The 19,175-nt window shown below is 63.2% G+C and overlaps 1 protein-coding gene across 1 annotated transcript in view; it reads left to right on the plus strand.

Annotated features, from left to right (window-relative positions):
* Positions 1 to 14,094, plus strand: part of IFT172 (intraflagellar transport 172) — a 30,998-nt gene extending 16,904 nt beyond the window's left edge. The window contains exons 20-47 of the mRNA XM_044421110.1: positions 35 to 126; positions 216 to 464; positions 1,089 to 1,167; positions 1,474 to 1,594; positions 1,681 to 1,825; positions 1,919 to 2,008; positions 3,856 to 3,953; positions 4,079 to 4,214; positions 4,292 to 4,408; positions 4,520 to 4,662; positions 4,930 to 5,023; positions 5,113 to 5,177; positions 5,293 to 5,473; positions 6,019 to 6,128; positions 6,315 to 6,444; positions 6,761 to 6,859; positions 7,017 to 7,126; positions 7,425 to 7,488; positions 7,656 to 7,742; positions 8,220 to 8,336; positions 8,428 to 8,538; positions 9,898 to 10,017; positions 11,064 to 11,159; positions 12,069 to 12,128; positions 12,249 to 12,347; positions 12,534 to 12,687; positions 13,736 to 13,827; positions 13,940 to 14,094. Coding sequence (XP_044277045.1) covers positions 35 to 126; positions 216 to 464; positions 1,089 to 1,167; positions 1,474 to 1,594; positions 1,681 to 1,825; positions 1,919 to 2,008; positions 3,856 to 3,953; positions 4,079 to 4,214; positions 4,292 to 4,408; positions 4,520 to 4,662; positions 4,930 to 5,023; positions 5,113 to 5,177; positions 5,293 to 5,473; positions 6,019 to 6,128; positions 6,315 to 6,444; positions 6,761 to 6,859; positions 7,017 to 7,126; positions 7,425 to 7,488; positions 7,656 to 7,742; positions 8,220 to 8,336; positions 8,428 to 8,538; positions 9,898 to 10,017; positions 11,064 to 11,159; positions 12,069 to 12,128; positions 12,249 to 12,347; positions 12,534 to 12,687; positions 13,736 to 13,827; positions 13,940 to 14,029 — 3,149 coding nt within the window. The 3' untranslated portion in view covers positions 14,030 to 14,094. The remainder of the gene's footprint in view (positions 1 to 34; positions 127 to 215; positions 465 to 1,088; positions 1,168 to 1,473; positions 1,595 to 1,680; positions 1,826 to 1,918; positions 2,009 to 3,855; positions 3,954 to 4,078; positions 4,215 to 4,291; positions 4,409 to 4,519; positions 4,663 to 4,929; positions 5,024 to 5,112; positions 5,178 to 5,292; positions 5,474 to 6,018; positions 6,129 to 6,314; positions 6,445 to 6,760; positions 6,860 to 7,016; positions 7,127 to 7,424; positions 7,489 to 7,655; positions 7,743 to 8,219; positions 8,337 to 8,427; positions 8,539 to 9,897; positions 10,018 to 11,063; positions 11,160 to 12,068; positions 12,129 to 12,248; positions 12,348 to 12,533; positions 12,688 to 13,735; positions 13,828 to 13,939) is intronic.
* The last annotated feature ends 5,081 nt before the right edge of the window (positions 14,095 to 19,175 follow it).

A 19,175-nucleotide genomic window follows, 5' to 3' on the forward strand; every position in this document is an offset into this window, starting at 1 on the left:
CGCCCCCGCCCCCTGCGCGTCTTCACCCCCCGCCTCCTTGTCCTGCAGAATGCTGTGGAGGAAGCCATGGAGATGTACCAGGAACTGCACCTGTGGGATGAGTGCATCTCGGTGGCAGAGGCCAAGGTAGATGGGCATGTGGGGAGATGGGCGGGGGCTCCCGGAGCAGCTCCCCAGCTGCACCCCCCACACTGCACTGCTTCCCTCGCCTCCAGGGCCACCCCGCGCTGGAGATGCTGCGCCAGGGCTACTACGAGTGGCTGCTGCAGACCCAGCAGGAGGAGCGGGCCGCCGAGGTGCAGGAGAGCCACGGGGACCTGCAGGCAGCCATCGGCCTCTACCTGAAGGCAGGGCTGCCAGCCAAAGCTGCACAGCTGGTCATGAGCCGGGAGGAACTGCTGGGCAACGTCGACCTCGTCAACCGTGTGGCCACGGCCCTCGTCCGCGGGGAGCTCTTTGAGCAGGTGAAGCGGGTCTGTGACCGGGGGCGGGGGAGTGGCGACGGGGAGGCATCCTGCCAGGTACTGGCCTTGCTGCTGGGCCTCGGCGCGGCATCTTCCTCCGTCTGCCCGACCAGCCTGCCCTGCGCTGTGCAGGACTGTCGCCTTGGCCTGTCCGTGTTGCTCGCAGACCCGCCGCTGCAGCAGGCACCTCTTTCTTGTTCCTGGCATCATGAACCTCTCCATAGAATTCCAAACTTCCCTTTTTCTGAAAATGTCCCTTTTATTTCCCCTGTGAAGGCTTAAAAGGTATTGCTGGTTAAGCAAGGAGTGGTGTGGTGAGGTGGTCGGCCTTTGGAAGTCCTCCCACCGCTGCCTCCCATGTCCCAGGGGATCTGGGCTGTGGCGCTGGCAGTGGGAGTTCCGAGGAGCAAAGGGCCGAGGGCTTCCGAGCAGGTTCAGGACAAGGCCAAATGGTCTGTGGGGCTGCAGGCGTCACCTCCCCTCCGCCTGGCCAGGGGGCGTCCACGTGACAAGGAGCACCTTCTGTGCTTCACTGAAGGCACACCTACACGCAGAGCAATTCATCTGCCTCTGCAAACGGCCCGTTCCCCTTGGGAGTGACGCCAGCCCCGCTCTGTGTCTTAGGCTGGGGAGCTTTTTGAGAAGATCCGGAACCCGCAGAGGGCCCTGGAGTGCTACCGCAAGGGCAACTCCTTTCTGAAAGGTAGGGGGAGCCCGGGAGGAGGCTCCTGTGGGGCTTCTGCCCCAGGTCCAGGGGTCGGTTGGGTTTTTCGTGGTGCTTGCTGAAGTCTCCTTGCTTAGGCTGCGAGGCCATGTCCGCTGCCCTTCCGTGCCCCAAGCCAGCCACTGCGGAAACGGGGCAGGCGTAGGCGCCCTCCCCAGCCGCCTCGCACCATTTCCCTGTGGCCCAGCCCAGGCTCGGCAGCCCCAGACCTTGCTGGATTGACCCAGCGCCAGGACGAGCTTCCCAAACAGCTCCAGCTGCTGCCTGTGCCTCCTCTCCCTGCAGCTGTGGAGCTGGCCCGTTCGGTCTTTCCGGCAGAGGTGGTGAGGCTGGAGGAGAGCTGGGGGGACCACCTGGTGCAGCAGAAGCAGTTGGACGCTGCCATCAACCACTACATTGAGGCAAGGTACGGGCAGGGGGCACCTGGGGAGGCGGCTCTGCCTGTGCAGGCGGGCCAGCCTTGCGCGCTCTGAGCGGTGCGGCCCGTTGCAGGTGTGCCCTCAAGGCCACCGAAGCGGCCTTGGGCGCACGGCAGTGGAAGAAGGCCGCGTACATCCTGGACATGCAGGACAGGAGCACGGCGGCCAAGTACTACCCCAGGATCGCCCAGCACTACGCGGCCCTGCAGGAGTATGAGGTGAGGCCGGTCCCGCCCCTGCTCGGCCTCCCCCACCTCGGGGGGCTGGCCTGCCTGCCGGTGGTGCGGCTGACCGGGCCCTTGTCCCTGCAGATTGCGGAGGAGCTGTACATCAAGGGAGACCACACCAAGGAGGCCATTGACATGTACACGCAGGCTGGGCGCTGGGAGCAGGCGCACAAAGTGAGGAGGAAGGCTCGTCGCCCCACACCCCGAGCCGTCTGCGTGGGGCAGGGGCAGCCTCGTGCCGATGGGTGGCATTGAGGCGGTGGGAAGAAGCCAGTCTGCTGGCTGAGCCCTAGTGATGTAGGATCTCCGATACGCCTTGGGGCAAATCAGGCTGCTGTCCAAGGGAGAGGGGCTTCCTGGATGGACGGGAATTCTGCGCAAGGCATAGTTAGGAAAGGAATCGACCACGAGGGGCCAGGATCATCTTCTCGTTAAGCAAGTCGATGGTGCAACCGCAGCAGAAACCCTGGCTGTGTCCACACATCATGACAAGCCAAGCTGAAGCCACGCAGGCGAGGCGTGTCGTTAGGTGTGAAGTCAGCATCTGGTGGCTCGTTTGGTTTCTGTGAATCCCCACAAAGAATCGGCCGTTTGCTGGAGGGTCCCACGCTTCACCATTGCCGGCAGCTATGTGTCAGTCCAGTCACAATGCTTCCCCCTGATTTCTGCATTTCTGCCAGTGAGTTTGGCAGCAGGAGCATCCCTCATATCGGCAGATGCTCCCGCCTCCACTTTTCGCTCTCCTGAGTTGCCAGCGGTCTCCGTGCCCCTTTCCTTCCTGCTGGCAGGAGCCCTCTGCACCCGCTGCCTCTCCCTTCCTCCCCCGTGGTGCCCCAGCCCGACGGGGCGTTGCGGCAGCTGGGCGTCACAGTGGTGGGGCAGCAGGGCCGCGAGGCAGCTGGCCACCAGAGGGGCGGGCATCCGAAAGGGGGCAGCTCGAGCGGGAGCGGCTGCAGGGGCACAGGGCGGGCTCAGTGCTTCAGGCGAAGGTGGCCCTGCGACCGGCAGGCTCCTCATGCTCCGGCTGCCCTTCACGTGCCAGCCAACCGCGCGCACATTGCCATCGGGACCATGGCCCTGAGCGGCCTCGTGCCCCGCTCTGCTGCCGCAGCCCCGCACTGGGGCAGGGGCAGGCCTCGCAGAGGCACTTTGCGGGCAGGGGCCCCCCCGGGCATCCTCGCGCGCGTGCCTGGCAGCGCGTGCTCCCTCCACCCTGGCACGGGTGCCTGCCCTCTGTGGGCCGGGCTGCCAGGGGAAGGCAGCCCCGGCGGCACATCCTGCACACGTGTGGGGCACATTGGCGCCGGTGCAGTGAGGCGGGGAAGGCGTGTGGCTGCGTGCGTCGTGGGTGCCGACGCACTGAAGGGCGTGCCGGGGGCAGCGATGCCGCTCTGTCGCTCCCGCAGAGCCGCTGCCCTCCCCCGATGGTGATGGCGGCGCTGCAGAGCTGCAGGGGGAAGGGACTTGCTGGAGCACGTGTGGTGCCATGCTCGGGCCCCAACGGGAGGGCAGGCGGGAGCGGCGCGTGCGCTCACTCGCTCTCGCCGTACTTGAGCCCAAAGCGATCCTCTTACGAAGCCGACTGACGCAAGACCCAGGGCGCACTAAAGGAAGGGCTTCTTCCCACTGTGGCCCAGCCCAGCCCAGCCCAGCCGCGGAATTCTGTGTCCAGATGTGCTGGCAGTGGCCTGTTTGGGCCACCTTTGAGGAGGATTTGGTTGGCTGAACTCATGCGGGGATAAGGCTGTCCAGGACTGTTTGTCCCGATGGCTTGTGCTGCCCCGCATGCCATTTGCTGGGGAGCATGGGCAGGAGGGTGCCCTTGCACTCCTGACTTGCTCATTCCACTGGGGCAGCTGCGTGGCTACCGTGTGAATGGAACGCTGGACCAGATCGCTCTTCCGTTGCCATGCTCCAGCCAGCCCCTTAAAAGCCCTCGCTGCTGCTGCGGCGGGCTGGGACGTGTGGCCGGCCTTGCCTCGCTGCCCATGCCTGGCCCCAGCTCTGGTGTCCCTTTGCAGCTGGCCTTGAAGTGCATGCGGCCTGAGGACGTGTCCGTGCTGTACCTCACTCATGCCCAGGAGATGGAGCGCCAGGGCAAGTACAAGGAGGCTGAGAGGTGGGTGGCCCTGCTGGGCCTCGGGCAGGGCGGCGGGCAGAGCAGTGGGGCGGTGGCCTGGCTGGCGGGGGTGCCGGGAGCTGCAGCCTGGGAGAGCCCCTCACGCCTGGCACTGCGCTTCCCAGGCTCTACATCACGGTGGAAGAGCCAGACTTGGCCATTACCATGTACAAGAAGGGCAAGATGTATGACGAGATGCTGCGGCTGCTGGCCAAGTACCACCCGGACCTGCTGAGCGATACGCACCTGCACCTGGGCAAGGTGGGCTGGGCAGGCAGGTGGGGCGGAGGAAATGCGGCAGGATGGGCTGCGCAGTAACCGGCTGGCTTGGGGTGCAGGAGCTGGAAGCTGACGGGCACCTTCAGGAGGCCGAGTATCACTACCTAGAAGCCAAGGACTGGAAGGCGGCAGTTAACATGTTTCGGGTGAACAACATGTGGGACGAGGCCTACCGGGTAGGGATGGGCACCTGATCCGGGTGCGGGGAGGGCGGCTCCTCGGGGCCGGGCTGGCCGTCTGGAGGCTGCCCCAGGCGAGCTGTGCTCCTCCGTTCTGACCTGCGGCAGGTGGCCAAGGCGCATGGCGGGGCAAACTCCCACAGGCACGTGGCCTTTTTGTGGGCAAAGAGCCTCGGTGGAGAAGCTGCTGTGAAGCTGCTCAACAAGTTCGGGCTCCTGGAGACGGCCATGGACCACGCAGCAGATAACAAGTGAGCAGGGCAGGCGTGGGCCAGGGAGGCGCCTCTCCCAGCGGCCCAAGGCAGCTCCCCGGCATGCCTTGCTCCAGCCCTGAGCCCAGGGAGCCTGGGGCGATCCATCCCTGGGCCCCACGTGAAGAAGCCGCTGCAGCAGCACTGCCTGGCCTGAACGGGCCTGGCCTGAACGGGGTGGGGGGCCGAGACCCACCGTGGCGCGTTCTCAGCAGGCCCCGTGCTTGCATGTCTCATTCTGCTCCCCCGGCTCTGTTTCCTCGACAGCATGTTTGACTTTGCTTTTGAGCTGGCTAGGCTCTCCCTGAAGCAGAAGCTGCCCGCGATCCACTTCAAGTACGGCTCCTTCCTGGAAGACGAGGTCAGGGCCCCTGCAGAGCGGGGCGGGCCTGCGCACTCCCTGGAGGGAAGGCTCCCCGGGGCTGATGCATCCCTCTCCTTTGCACGCAGGGCAAGTTTGAGGAAGCGGAGGTGGAGTTTGTGAAGGCCGGGAAACCAAAGGAAGCGGTGCTGATGTGAGTGGCCCCCGCCAGCCCCGCAGCCCCCACCCCTAGGTCTGGGATGCTCTCCCCTGGGGCTGTGCCCTGGTCTCCCCGTGCCAGAAGTCTCCCCCGCTCTGTGTCCGCCCAGGTATGCCCACGCCCAGAACTGGGCTGCAGCTCAGCGAGTGGCGGAGGCCCACGACCCCGACAGCGTGGTCATTGTGCTGGTGGGCCAGGCCGATGCTGCCTTCAAGCAGAAGGAGTTCCCGAAGGCGGAGGCCCTGCTGCTGCGGGCCCAGCGCCTGGACCTGGCCGTGAAGCGCTACAAGGTAGCGGATGCGCTCCGCTTGGTGGGGGGCTGGGCAGGGGAGAGGGACGGTCTGGCAGGGCGCAGCCCCTGGTATTGCCCCCCGAAGGTGGCGTTGGGACCTGGAGCTGGTCCTCCCCAGCCCTCTTCTCCTTTGCAGGGCCTTGTCCTGGGCAGCCACGGCAGGCTCCTACAGAAGGCCATCTGGGAGGAAGAGGAAGGGGCTTGGTCCAGCTGAGCTGTAGCCAGATGGGGCAAGGAGGAGGAAGCGGAGGGAGGAAGGGACTCTGAGGGAGTGGGCTCTGCTGCCCACTTGCTGTGTGGACTGGAGGCTCCCAATATGTTCAGGGACACGCAGTCCAGCTGGGGGAGTGCTGCACAGGAGGCAGGGCTGGGAAGCCCCCCGTCGGCAGCCCAGAGCCCCATCGCCCACAGGGGCGACCGGCCCCTCCCTCTGAGCAGACTGGCCTGAGTCAAGAGGCAGTGGGCACGTGGGGGCGCAGTGGCCCATTCCCTCCCCAGGCCCAGAGCGGTTGCAGGTGACCCTGGGCTGCTTCCTTTGCGCAGGAGGCAGGCATGTGGACCGACGCCCTCCGGGTCTGCAGAGAGTACCTGCCAGGAGAGCTGGAGGCCTTGCAGCAGGAGTATGAACGGGAGGTGGCCAAGAAGGGGCCCAGGTCAGCCAGGCACAGCGGGTGGGCAGCGGGAAGCCAACCGGGGGGGAGGCTCCTGGACCCACCTTCCGGGGCCCCAGGCATTGGCCTGCTGGACCTCCATGCCAGGGCCCCCAGGGCAGCCCCTGGTGCCCCCTCCCCGCTGCCCTTCCCTTCCCTAGACCGTGACAGAGGCCTGTTGGCTGGCAGGGGAGTGGAGGGCCTCCTGGAGCAGGCCCAGGAGTGGGAGCAGGCCGGCGAGTACGCCAGGGCTGTGGGCTGCTACCTGAAGGTGCGGGACCTCAGCGACACGGCCCTCTCGGAGAAGTGCTGGACGAAGGTAGGCCGCCCCCGCGCACGCACGGCTTCTGTGCCCGCAGGGCTCTGGGTGGGTCAGGCGCAGACCCACGGGGGCGGGGGGCACCTGTGGGGTCCCATGGCAGCAGGGAGGCTGTGCCGGCCCTGCGGGCAGCACTCTGCGGCTTCTGCCTCAGCCGAGAAGTGCTGCCTTCCGGTCCCCCGTTGGCGGTGGCAGGGCAGGGCTCTTCCTCCAGGGAGGTCTCGGGGGGCAGTGACAGCGCTCCTCTCCTGGAGCCCCTTCCCCCGAGCAGGCCTGGCTGGGGGGCTTCACTTCTGACTTGATCTCCTTACGGCAGGCCGCTGAGCTCGCCATCAAGTTCCTCGGCCAGCCCCGGAGCATCGAGGTCATGCGGACCGTCGGCCCCCAGCTGGTCAGCATCGGCAAATTTAATGCGGTAAGGAAAGCGAGGGTTCCTCTGGGGCTGAGGCTGAGGAGCTGACTGGTCCTCTGTGCCTTGCGGGCTCTGGGCTTCTGTGGCGGTGCTGCCCTGGAGCTTTGGGGGTGCACCGGGGCAGCAAGCAGCCCCACCTGCAGCATCCCCCTCTCCCCAGGCCGCAGAGCTCTACCTCAACCTGGACCTGATCAAGGAGGCGATCGACGCGTTCATGGAGGGGGAGGAGTGGAACAAAGCCAAGCGGGTGGCGAAGGAGCTGGATCCCAGGTATGGAAGGCCCAAGCCTTCTGAGGGGTCCCCGCACGCGCCCTTAGGCCCGATGCGCCGAGTGGCCCTCAGACTGAGGAAGGAGGCCTCGCTCTCCCAGCCCCAGTGCTCCCCAAGGGGGATGCCGCTGGGGACTGGACTGGCACTCAGTCTTCCGCTTGCCGAGCGCACCGTGCTCTGCCACGGGGGTCTCCCTTTCCATTTGCTCCCACGCTCATGGGACGAGCGGAAGGCACACGCAAGGGCTCGGCACCCTCTCCTTCCTCCCTTCCTCGCCTCCATCCCTTTCCTGTGGCAGGTATGAGGAGTATGTGGATCAGCACTACAAGGAGTACCTGAAGAACCAAGGCAAAGTGGACTCGGTGAGAGGGCACCCGGGAGGGAGGAGGGAGACGGGCCTGGACCCCTGCCACGGAGGCGCAGGGGGGGTGGCGCCGACCGCTCCAGTTGCGACTCTGTGGCCCCGCACAGCATGCGCAGGCGGGACTCGTTTGCCTCCCCAGCTCACCGTCTCTTTCCTCTTCGACAGCTGGTGGGTGTGGATGTCATGGCTGCCCTCGACATGTACGTAGAGAGGGGGCAGTGGGAGAAGTGCCTCGAGACAGCAGCCAAACAGGTACGGGGGAACAGGCTTCCGCGGGGGCTCTCCCGCAGCCCCTTGCCAGAAGTGCTGATCCGATGTAGCCGGCTGTGCCTCAGCTTCCCCATAAGCCACGGGCTGCTTGACTGTGGGTCAGCAAGGCCCAGGTTGAGGCAAAAGCCTCCTTTACAAAGGGGGGACGAAACTGCCCTCCCATTCCCGCTCCCGCCCCAGCTGCCTTGATGGCACGCCGGAACAACCTGGCTCTGTGCTGGATTCGGGTTCAGGATGCCCATCCCGATCTGTTACATTCTGCTGCCCGCCTGCCCGAGCTCTTAGGCCGTCCTGGCTGAGTGCCACCCAGTGACGGCTGTGCCTGGGGTTCACCGCCCCCCATCGTGCCCAGGGAAGGGCCCGGTTCATGAGGGAGGGGAGGGTCTCCCGCTCGTCCCCCCATCTCCCATTCCCAGCAAGCCTGGCAGAGCTCTCCTGCCCTGTTCCTCGCTCTTGCAGAACTACAAGGTGCTGCAGAAGTACGTGGCTCTTTATGCCACCCACCTGATCCGAGCGGGCAACTGGGACCGGGCCCTGGGCCTCTATGTGCAGCACGGTGCCCCTGCCAACGCCCAGGTAACGCAGGCAGCCGGGCTGGCAGTGGGGGGGCGGGCAGCGGCCCTGGGCGCACGCCCGTCGGCCCTGACCAAGCACCCCTGCCTCCCAGAACTTCAATATCTACAAGCGGCTCTTTGTGGAGGTGGTGAACGTGGCCGACCTGGACCACGCAGGGGCCTACCGCAGCTGGGCAGACTTGCGGGACGTGTTCTTCGGTCTGGTGAGTGAGGAAAGCTGCGTCGCCGGCGGGCCGCAGCAGGCGCTGCCTCGGCTTTGGGGCTTTACGCCCTTGCTGCTGCTGCAGCCACCCGGCACCCCCCAGACGCGTTTTCTGTGGCAGGCCCTCCCTGAGGTCTAGCCCCCGTGCAACAGCTGTGCAGGACTTGGGCTCCCTAGATGTCCACAGATCTGCTTTGTCTGCTAAAGACAGACCAAAAGACTTGGATTCGGCCATCGTGTCGAACCGAATTTATGGTGGAGGGCAGGGCAGGCGGCATCTGGGGGCTGCCCCCAGCGTCACTCAGAGGCACGGAGTGCTTCCCACGCCGCAGGATCCTTGGAGGAGTGGAGGGTGAGCAAGGCCTGCTCCTCTGAGTTGCCACTAAAGGTGTCCAGCTCTCAGCAACCGGTTCTCATAGGAAAGTCAGAAAAGGCACACCGGGTCAGAGCAGCAGGCCAGCGTCCTGCTCACGCAGGCGCCAGCTGCCTGGCCCTGCAAGGAGCCCCTAGTCCAGCACAAATGGAAACCCGAGATGCTTCCTCAGGCCCTGGCTCAGCGGTGAGGACCCTGCAGCCTTTCTGCTTGGGTGGGTGGCCTTCGCCTGGACCCAGAAAGGAGGGGGCGGCTCTGGCAGCTGCAAGTTGCACGGCTGTGGATCTCCTTGGCTATGAGAGACCTCATGCCCCTCGCCTCAGTGGATCTGAGTCCATGCTGTCTGGCCCGGTGCCAGGAGCACAGCGGGTGCAGGGGGCACGGCCTCGCTCCATCGCACTCACAGGCTCCCCAAAGGCTGGCCGAGGTGGGAGCAGAATGCCAGCCTTTTGTCTCACCGGGTTTCAGCGCCCTTCTGACCTTATCACCAGAGAGCAACGTGTGATTCAGTTTTCTTTCTTGGGAGGGTTGGTACTTGCATTATATACAGAATCAGACCACTGGGCCAGCCTGCTCCCCTCCGCCAGATATTTCCGACTGGAACACCTGTTTGACCCATCTGTCTGTCCAGGGATTTGGGGAGTTGTAATCCAAGAGGTGATGGCTCGGAGTGGCACGCATCTGGGCTCCAGGGCAAAGGGGGGGGGGTGTTCCTATTGTGGCCTGCAGCCCAATCCCTGAAATGAGTGTGCCAGGGCCTGGGGGCACTGGGGCTTTTGGCGTGAGGAGCCCCAGCACCGAGCCCTGCCCACCCACAGCGCCGAGTCGTGTGCCCTTGTGATGCTTCGGCCCCGTGGCTTTGCTTTGGCTCCTGCAACGAGAGCCGCTGCAAAGACACACACCAAGCGAGCCTCTCGCACGTGGCTGCCGTGGATCCTGTGGTCCCCACGTGGCCAGGCTGAGCCATGCATTTCCCTTTCCTGACAGTGCGAAAACCTTGCGAAGTCCAGCGAAGCCAACACGCCCGCTCATGAGGAGTTCGAAACGATGTTGCTCGTGTCTCACTACTATGCCACACGGGCCGCAGCCCAGAGTGTCAAGCAGCTGGTGAGAGGCGGGGTGGAGCCCCGTCTCCCTCCCCCAGGCATGGCCCTGTGGACGGCCTGAACCTTGCTTGGGAAGCCGCCTGCCGGGTCCCAGAGCCCCTTCGCACAGGCTGCCAAATCTGCAAGGCTGGCCCCGGCCTGGCCCCTGGCATGAGGCGTGGCTCCCAAGCCCAGCCAGCCGCTCTCCTGGGCGGTTCTCCGCCCCTCTGGAGAAGCCCCAGCGGACTTCTTCCCTTGGGGCTGGCACAGCCGGCACTTCCCCTCCGGTTCATTTCATTCCACGCATTCTGCTGAAGCCAGTGGGGGAGCTCCGTTTGTGCTGACCGTTAGATCACAATTCCTCTCCGACAGTGACGGCGGTCAAAATGCTGCTAGCTGCTCCTGCTCCGCTATTTGTCCAGCAAAATTCCTTAATGGGAAACATTCTCCCAGGCTCTTTCCTACTGGTCCCACACTGCTGGCTTGGCAGCCGTGCCCCCCCCCCCCCGATCTCGGGACACAAAGGAGCTCGGGCCCCGTGGGCTGTTCCTCCCACAAGGCTGGAGGTGTCCCAGAGGCCTTGCTCGGCCTGAGGTGCCCGCCTGCATGCCTGGAAGGGGAGCTCCCATTTGCGTGGCTGTGCCTGTCTCCCGGGGGCACGTGCTTTCCTGTGCAGCCTAAGGGTGGGGTGGCGCCGCCCTCGGAGTGGACAGAAGCAGCCGCTCGGGTTTCAGAAATGACACGTCTGCCCTGGTCATGCTTTGGAAAGGGCCGCAGTCCCTTTGCAGTTCCTCAGACCCTTCAAACCCCCCCCCCCCCGAGCGCTCTGGCCAAGGACCAGTCATAGCAGTGGCGGTAGCGGAAGCCTCCCTGCTCGGGCTGCCTGGTGCAGGAGCCAAGGCCTCGCCTGGTGGCATCCAGGCGAGCCCTCCCATGCTCAAGGGGCCGCTTGGGAGGGGGCGGTGGCAGCCGTGCCAGCCAGACCTGGCCAGCTGGTACGAGGAGGGCCCTCTCGTGGCACAGAAGCCACACACTGGGGCTTGTGGGTGATGGGTGCTCTGTCCCCAGGACACCGTGGCGGCCAAACTGTCCATCTCCTTGCTGCGCCACACCGAGATCATCCCCGCAGACAAAGCCTTCTACGAAGCTGGCATGGCAGCCAAGGTGAGGAGGCGCCAGCTGCAGGGGACAGTGCGCATGCCCAGCCCAGGCCTCCCTGGTCTCTCTAGGGAATCCAGGGGACCGGCACTTGCCAGCCAGCTTCGCCCTCTTCTCTGAGGAGAGGCTGAGGCAGAGGGCGAGATCCTGCTTCGGGGGGCAAGAGGCCCGAGGCCAGTTCACAGGCGATTTGGGCAGGTCACGGAGCTGGGGGACTCCGCCTGGGGGGCTGCAGAGCTCACACTCCCAGCTTCAGGGAAAGGGCCACGGTTGCTGCGCGGGCCTTGTGCATCGCGCGTGGAATGGAAAGCAGGTAAGAAGGGAGATGCTTCCCATTCATGGCACTGCCTCCTTCGCCATCCCGTGAAGCTGCCTAGAGGCAGATAGAGGCCAGAGGGCAGGGGTAAGTGCAGGGCTGCAGGGGCACCAGCCTGGCAGTCCCGAGGCCCTGCCCAACCTCCCTTTGATGCTGCTCTGAGCACAAGAGCCACCTTGGAGTGCTCAGCCCAGGGAGGGAGACCGCCTGCTCATCCTCAGCCCTGCTGGTGGCGGGGCCTGGCCGGGAGCCAGGTTGCTTGAGCCAGTCGGCAGGTCCGTCCAGAGGTGGCGGCAGGCGGCGGAGGCTTTCCTGAGGCTGCCACTTCGCCCCTGCTGCGCACCGACTCCCACCAGTGCCTCTGCCTCGGCTGCATCGTGCCGCACAAGCCCTGGCTGCCACACAAGGTCCCTTCCGGGGGAGGGAGGAGCCTGGGGCTGGTCTGCTCCTGGCCGTCCCTGCAGGCGTCTGTCCCGCCACCCCCGATGAGACCGGGCTCTCCTCTGCAGAGGTGGCGGCAGTGCTGGCAGGCTCTCCACGGCCTTGGAGGGGTGGCAGCAGCAAGCCCCCGCTCGCCTCGCCTTCTCGTCCTTCTCCAGGGAGTCGGCTGGGAAAACATGGCCTTCATCTTCCTGAACCACTTCCTCGACCTGACCGATGTGAGTCCTGGGGCTGGGAGCTGCCCTGCCCTGCCATGGCCACTGCCCTGCCACGCCACGTGCCCACTCGAGGGCGCCCGGGGCCGCCGCTTTCCCTGACAGCATTGCTCCTCTGCCCAGGCCATCGAGGAGGGCTCACTGGACGCCCTGGACCACTCGGACTTCCAGGACACAGACATCCCCTTCGAAGTGCCGCTGCCCGCCAAGCCCCACGTCTCGGTGGGTGCCCCTTTCTCTCTTGCCCAGCCCTGGCCGCGGGGGGTGGCGGGGAGGCAGAGCGTGCGTGCCGTTCCTTAGGGCGGGGGGGGGGGTCTGTCCTTTCCCGGCCCTCCATCTAGCAGCCCCCACCCCCCCGGGCTGCATCTGCCTGCCGGCTCCTCAGAGACACACTGGGCTCCGTGGCAGGAGGAGCAGCGTGAGGAGATCCGCGACTGGCTCCTCGCCGTCTCCATGGATCAGCGGCTGGAGCAAGTGCTGCCCCGGGACGAGCGGGACACCTACGAGGCCTCCCTGGTGGCCGCGAACACAGGAGTGCGTGCCCTGCCCTGCCTCATCACAGGTGAGGCGGCCGTGTGAGGGGGGGGGCGCTGGGCAGAGGCCTGCTCCCCGCCCACTGAGGGCGAGTCGCTGCTCTGGGCCGGACGGGCTGGCGGGAGAGGTTGGCGGCACTTCGGAGTCGCTCTCGGCCCACTTGGGCCCTTGCGGGAGCGGCCAGGCTGGCTGGCTGGCACAGGGAGGCAGCGTGGCTGACTGGGCACCTTCAGGCAACGGCAGGGGCCAGCGTGGTGGCCGCTTCCCCGCTTCCTTCCTTCCGTGTCTCGTGGGAAGGAATGCCTCTTCCAAACCGGCACCACCTGGGGAGATGGATCGGGAGAGAACGCCTGTCCCAGGGTGGTGCCCTGTGGCAGCGGTCGAGCCAAACCGGCTGCCTGCTTGCCTCCACGGCAGTTCTGGTCAGGTCCAGCTCTGAGGCAGCGGTGACTGCCCCGGCACCCATTTGGCGCTGCCGCAAGGCTGAGGCCCTAGCCCTCCTCACACTGGCTGCGTGGAAACACGCGGTGCGGGCCGAGGCAGACCTGCCTCCAGGCAAGCAGTTGGGAGGCGCGTGGCCACGCTCCACACGCCGTCGCTGAGAACGTGCCGAGTCTGCCACTCACCCCGCACCCCCGGCCGGCAGCCCTCGGATGAGCCAGCCCTGCGCCGGCCTCCCTTCAGGGCCCTGCAGTGGCCGTGCGAGGCACCCCTGCGGTCAGGCTCGAGGCGAGCCTCCAGACTGCTCACACGCTCGGGCCGGCAGGCTTGGCTCTTGGTGGCCTGGCCCCGTTCTGCCTGCCGCCGGCGCTCTTGTGTCTGGCATTGCCTCTCCTTGGGCAGAGTGCTGGAATGGCGGTGCCAGCGGCGTCTCCATGCAAGGCAGCAGCTGGTGGGGCCCCAAGGCTGCATTCTACCGAGACGGGCCTTGTGTGCCCTGCCAGGGTCCGGAGGGGCGGATGCAGAGGACTACTCCCTGCAGCTGCCCTCTGGGCTGCTGCTGCTGCTGGGCTGGGGAGCGACATGCCACCCCTTTACCCCCAAGGGACCCTGACAGCCCCACCTCCCACCCGCAGGCTACCCTGTGCTGAGGAACAAGGTGGAGTTCAAGCGGCCCGGCAAAGAGGCCAACAAGGACAGCTGGAACAAGTTTCTGATGGCTGCCAAGGTGAAGGGGATGGGCGGGGAGGGCAGGAAGGCAGTCCCGCGACCTGGGCACAGAAGTGCCAGGCGGCCCGGGGGATCGCCGCTGCCTGCCCAATTCTCACCCTTCCTTGCAGATGTCGCACAGCCCACCCTGCCAGGAAGTCCTCAAATTCATCAGCCAGTGGTGTGGGGGCCTGCCCAGCACCAGCTTCTCCTTCCAGTGACGAGCTCCTGGGCCGTTATTTGGGCCATTATTTATTCTCCCCTATTAAAATTATGGTTTGTAGTATTTTGTTTCTGGGCTTCTCTAGACAAGCAGTCCCTCCCTCTCAACCTGTCCAGACCTTGGGCGCAGGGACCTAAAGGCATGGGCCAGGGTGCCGGCAGAGGAGGCTCGAAGGGGCCCTGCCACCGAGGCCACCTAGTGCAGGCTTCCGTTTCCAGCCAGTGGTCTGGGGACGCGAGAGTCACTTACAGAATCATAGAATAATAGAGCTGGACGGGGCCATGAAGGCCATCTGGTCCACCCCCTGCTGTTGCAGGGCACCATGCTGCACCACCCCACTCAGAGGGCTGCCTGGTTTCCTTTTAATGCCTCCAGTGTGGGACAGCCCCCCCACCCCTCTGGGCAGCTGGTTCCACTGCCGAGTTGCTCTGGCAGTGGGGAAGCAGCAGCACGCAAAAGAGGCAGTGCCCGTGGGGCCTGTGGCCAAGGAAGGCCGCCAGAGGGGCAGCACCGCCCTGGGAAGGGGATGGAACAGCAGCTGGCTGGGTGGGGACACTCGTTGCTCATCACAGGCTGGGCATCACTTGCAAGGGTAGAGTTCAGGATTTTTTCTAGGCCATCCAGTCACTTCTGTCTCTGGACAGCTCACAACAATCTATAAATACAACAATAAATAATAACATATGTATCCTGAACAATAATGAATGAGATCTGGCATGACTGAAATACATAAAATTAATTAGTAAAATAAGTTAAAATAATTCTAATAATAATTAATTTTTATCATTAAAATATTGGTTAAATAAAAAGGTCTTAACCTGGCGCTGAAAAACAGATCAAGACGGTGCCAGGCGGCCCTCTCTGGGGAATGTTTCACCCCACGCTTGGCTGAGGTTCGCAAGGCGGCATGGAGCGGGCCCTGAGCTCAGCGGGTTGGTCTGGGCAGCAAAGAGCACAGGAAGAGCTGCCTGGAAGGACCGCCGGCCATGGAAGGGGACACAGTAGCCCCACCTGTGGCTCTGACCCCCGCCGCCCACCCGGAGAAGCACAGCAGGCAACGGATGCTGCCCACGGAAGGCGACAGAGCCCCCCAGCCAGCCAGCAAGTGCCGAGGGACCCAGGAGGGCAAAAGCTGGCACTGGGGGGCGGGTGGCACGTGCCGCTGGAGCGCATGCCAGGAGTGAAACCCGGCCCGCAAGGCCAGCCGGGCTGCAGGAGGTCTACGAGCGCATGCGGGGAGTCGCGCCGGTACATGGTGCAGCCACGGAGGCCGGCCGCGAAGGCCCAAAGGGCCCAGCCAGGCCCAGCAGAGGCGCCCCTGCCCCCCCCCCCCCCCGCTCCCGCCCCCCCCCAAAACGCCCCCCGCCGGCCGCCACCCGCCCGCCGCTGCCTTGGCCCACCTGCCCCTGCGCGCTCAACGTGCATGGGACCCGTGCAGAGGCGCAAGCGCGCTGGTGCGGAGCCGAGCCTGCTCGCTCGCCGGAGGTCGAGAACCATCTGGCCTCCCGTTCCGGCGGGCGCTTGCCGCGGGTGGGGCGCAGCTGCGGGAGCTGCCCGCCCAAGGGTGGGACCAGCGGCAGTGCTGCGCGGGGCCCCGCCACTCGGCTGCCTGCTCCCCGACGTGGAGCCGCCCAGCTGCCTGCACTGTTGGGCCTCACGCGCCTCCGCCTTTCCTCCGAGGCTCCTGGCCCCACGGAGCGCAAGGGGCGGCCGTCCAGAGAGCGCCCTGCTCGCCGGAGGCCCTCTCGGCTGCCCTGGTGGAGCAGCTGGGCCACGGGCGAGCGCCTGGAGGGGGCGGGGGGGCCGTGTCCGCAAGTGGGGTGCAGGCCCGGCAAGGCGGGGGCGTCTCCCAGGTGCTGCTGGATTTGAGCACCCCTCGTGCGGCGGCTGCCTCAGAAGTGGCCTGGCTCGCCCTTCGTGCCCGCGTCGTTACGCTTCTGTGCTGCCTGTGGCCACAGCTCTGAGCTGTTCGCAGCTTTTAAGTCATCCATCAACCAGGGCCAGCACTGCGTAGCTTCCAAGATTAGGCAGCGCTTGCCTTGTGGGAAGGCCTCTGCTTGGCTCCAGTCTGTCTCGGGAAGAATCGGGGACACCGGCCTCCTACCCTGGAAAGCTTGCCCTGGCCATTCCGCATGGGATGCAGTCACGGCCTTCCTGAGCCACCATCTTCCGCTGTGCTGCACTGCACCTCCCCGCATGGCTAACCGGGCTGACTTAAGATGGGAAGATTGTGCTTCAAAACCATCAGGCTGGAGGTCCATTGGTTTGGGTGACCCGGTGCGTTCCTTATTGTGACACCCTGCTGAGCAACAAAGCAGTGGCCTTCTGGGGAGGTGCAAGCTTAGCCCGTCTGTGGAGACTTGTTAGCTGGCTGTGGGCAATCCGTCCCCTTCCGTCTACTGTGCTGCTTCTGGTGGGTGGAGGGGGCCAGAGCTGCAGGTGGGGCTCATGTGACTCCTTCCATGTCCTTGGCGGTCCTCCCAGCGAGTCCAAATCCATCTCCGAGTGAGCAAGCCACTGCCTCCCTCCCTGTGCAGGGGGAGGGACAGGGGGAGTGTGTCCCTGTTTGTTCTCCTGGACTTCTCAGCAGCCTTCGATACCATTGGCCCTGGTATCCTTCTAGATAGGCTGGCTGGGTTGGGGGTTGGGGGCACTGCTTTGCAGTGGTTCCACTCCTGTCTGGCCAATTCCAGATGGTGGTGCCAGGGGATTGTGGCTCTGTGCCATGGCAACTTTGCCATGGAGTTCCACAGGGTTCCATTTTGTCCCCCATGCTTTTTAACATCCACATGAAACCGACTGACAGGAATTCACACTGGTCCTTTACCGCTTACACTGGCTGTCAATTGAAGTCTGGGCCCAATTTAAGGTGCTGATGATGACCAATAAAGCCCTAAACAGCCTGGGTCCTAAATACCTGAAGGGGTGCCTCCTTCCCTATACACCCTTGAGATCTGAGGCAGGTCTGTCTTTGGGAGCCCTCCTTGGAAGAGATGAGGGTGGTTATGTGGAGGTCCTTCTCTGTGGTGGCGCCCTGATGATGGGGAATGTGTTCCCCAGAGACACTTGCCTGGCACCAACGCTGCTTTTTGGCACCAGGTGAAAACCTTTTTCATTCTCCCATAATTTTAATGTTAATTAGGTTTTAATGTGTTTTATACTGCATTTTGTGCTACTTTAATTTTAATTTTACTTGTTGTAAACCACCCCGGGACACTAGTATAGGGATGGTTTATAAAAGCTTCAAACAAACATGTTGAAAACTAAGCCCAATGAACTTCACCCAAGTCATAAAAAAACTAGCGGAGAAACTCTCAGAACCACTGGCTATTATCTTCAATAAATCTTGGAAAACGGAAGTGCCAGACGACTGGAGAAGGGCGAACGTCGTCCCCATCTTCAAAAAAGGAGAAAAAGATGAACCTGGAAACTGCAGACCAATTAGGCTGGCATCAATCCCTAGAAAAATTCTGGAGCAAATTATTAAATATCAGTCTGCAAGCACCCAAGAAAATGCAGGAACTGAAAAAAGCCAGCATGGATTTATCAAGAATAAATCCTGTCAGTCTAATTTAATCTCCATTTTTGACTGGCTGACAACCTGAGCAGACAGAGGGGACACTGACCCGCGTTGACTTTAGCAATGCTTTTGAAAACGTGCCCCACAGCATCCTGATAAGCAGATTAGCAAAAACTGGACTAGATGGAAAAGCTACTAGGTGGACCCAACATTGGCTGCTGAATTGGACACCAAGAGTGCTCATCATTGGCACCTTCTCAGATTGGATGGCGGTAACGAGTGGGGTGCTGCCGGTTCAGTCCTGGGCCCAGTGCTCTCCAACATCTTTATGAATGATTCGCGTGAGGCAATGAATGAGAATCAGACTTGCAGACAATACAAAACGGTGGAGTAGCAAACACCCTGATAGAGTGAAGATCCAGGGCGATCTTGAACACTGGGCTGAAAGCAACATAGTGAGATTGAATAAGGACCAGTGCCAAGTCCTCTGCCTTGGAAAGAGAAACCAAATGGATTGATACAAGATGGGGAATACGTGGCTCAACAGAACTGAACAAGAAAAAGATCTTGGAGTAATTGTGCACAATAGGCTAAACACGAGCCAACAATACGATGCAGCCTCCAAAAGGGCAAATGCTATGTTGGGATGCATTAACAGAAGTATTACTTCTAAATTACAAGAAGTAGTAGTTCCTCTATACACCTCACTAGTCAGACCTCACCTGGAATTCTGTGTCCAGTTCTGGGCACCAAGATTTAAGAAAGCGGGGTCCCCCAGGGCTCTGTCCTGGGGCCGATCCTGTTTAATCTTTTCATTAACGACATGGAAGAAGGGGTGAACAGTCTGCTGAACAAATTTGCAGACAACACTAAAACTGGAGCAGTGACCACAACTGAGGAGCAGGTAGTCCAGATCCAAAAGGATCTGGACAGACTATGGAAGTGGGCAGGAGACAACAGGATGGCATTCAATGTGGAGAAGGTGCAAGGTCTTGCACTTGGGACATAGGAATAGCTGTCATAAGTACAGAATAGGGGACAAGGGGTGGAGAGCAGCACTTGTGAAAGGGACCTCGGGGTGCTGGTGACTGCAGGCTGAACATGAGCCAGCAGTGTGAGGGCGAACGCCACCCTTGGTTGCATAGTCACAAGTGTGGCTTCTAGATCAAGAGAGGTATTACTACCACTCTACACGACTCTGGTGCGCCCGCAACTGGAGCGTTGTGCTCAGTTCTGGGCCCCTCATTACAGGAAGGATATAGCCAGGTTGGAGTCAGTGCAGCTTGGGGTCACAAGGTTGGTGGCCGGTTTGCAGGGGATGCCGTATGAGGCGAGACGGAGGGAACTGGGTCTCTTCAGCCTGGAGGAGACTCAGAGGGGATCTGCTGGCGACATCCAGGTATGTGAGGGGGGTGTCACATGGAGGTGGGGAGAGAACTGTTCTCCCCTGCAGAGGAAGGCAGGATGCACCCCAATGGAGCAAAGCTCAGGGAGCCAAGGTTCAATTTGGATGCCAGGAAGCACTTCCTGACAGGACCCCAAGGGTGTGGAATGGGCTTCCACGGGAGGTCGCTGAGGCCCCATTGGTGTGGGTGTTCAAGGATAGGCTGGACGTGCGCATGGT

The sequence above is a fragment of the Varanus komodoensis genome, unplaced genomic scaffold, assembly GCF_004798865.1.
Source record: "Varanus komodoensis strain SLA01 unplaced genomic scaffold, ASM479886v1 scaffold114, whole genome shotgun sequence".
In the NCBI taxonomy this organism is placed as follows: Eukaryota; Metazoa; Chordata; class Lepidosauria; order Squamata; family Varanidae; genus Varanus; species Varanus komodoensis.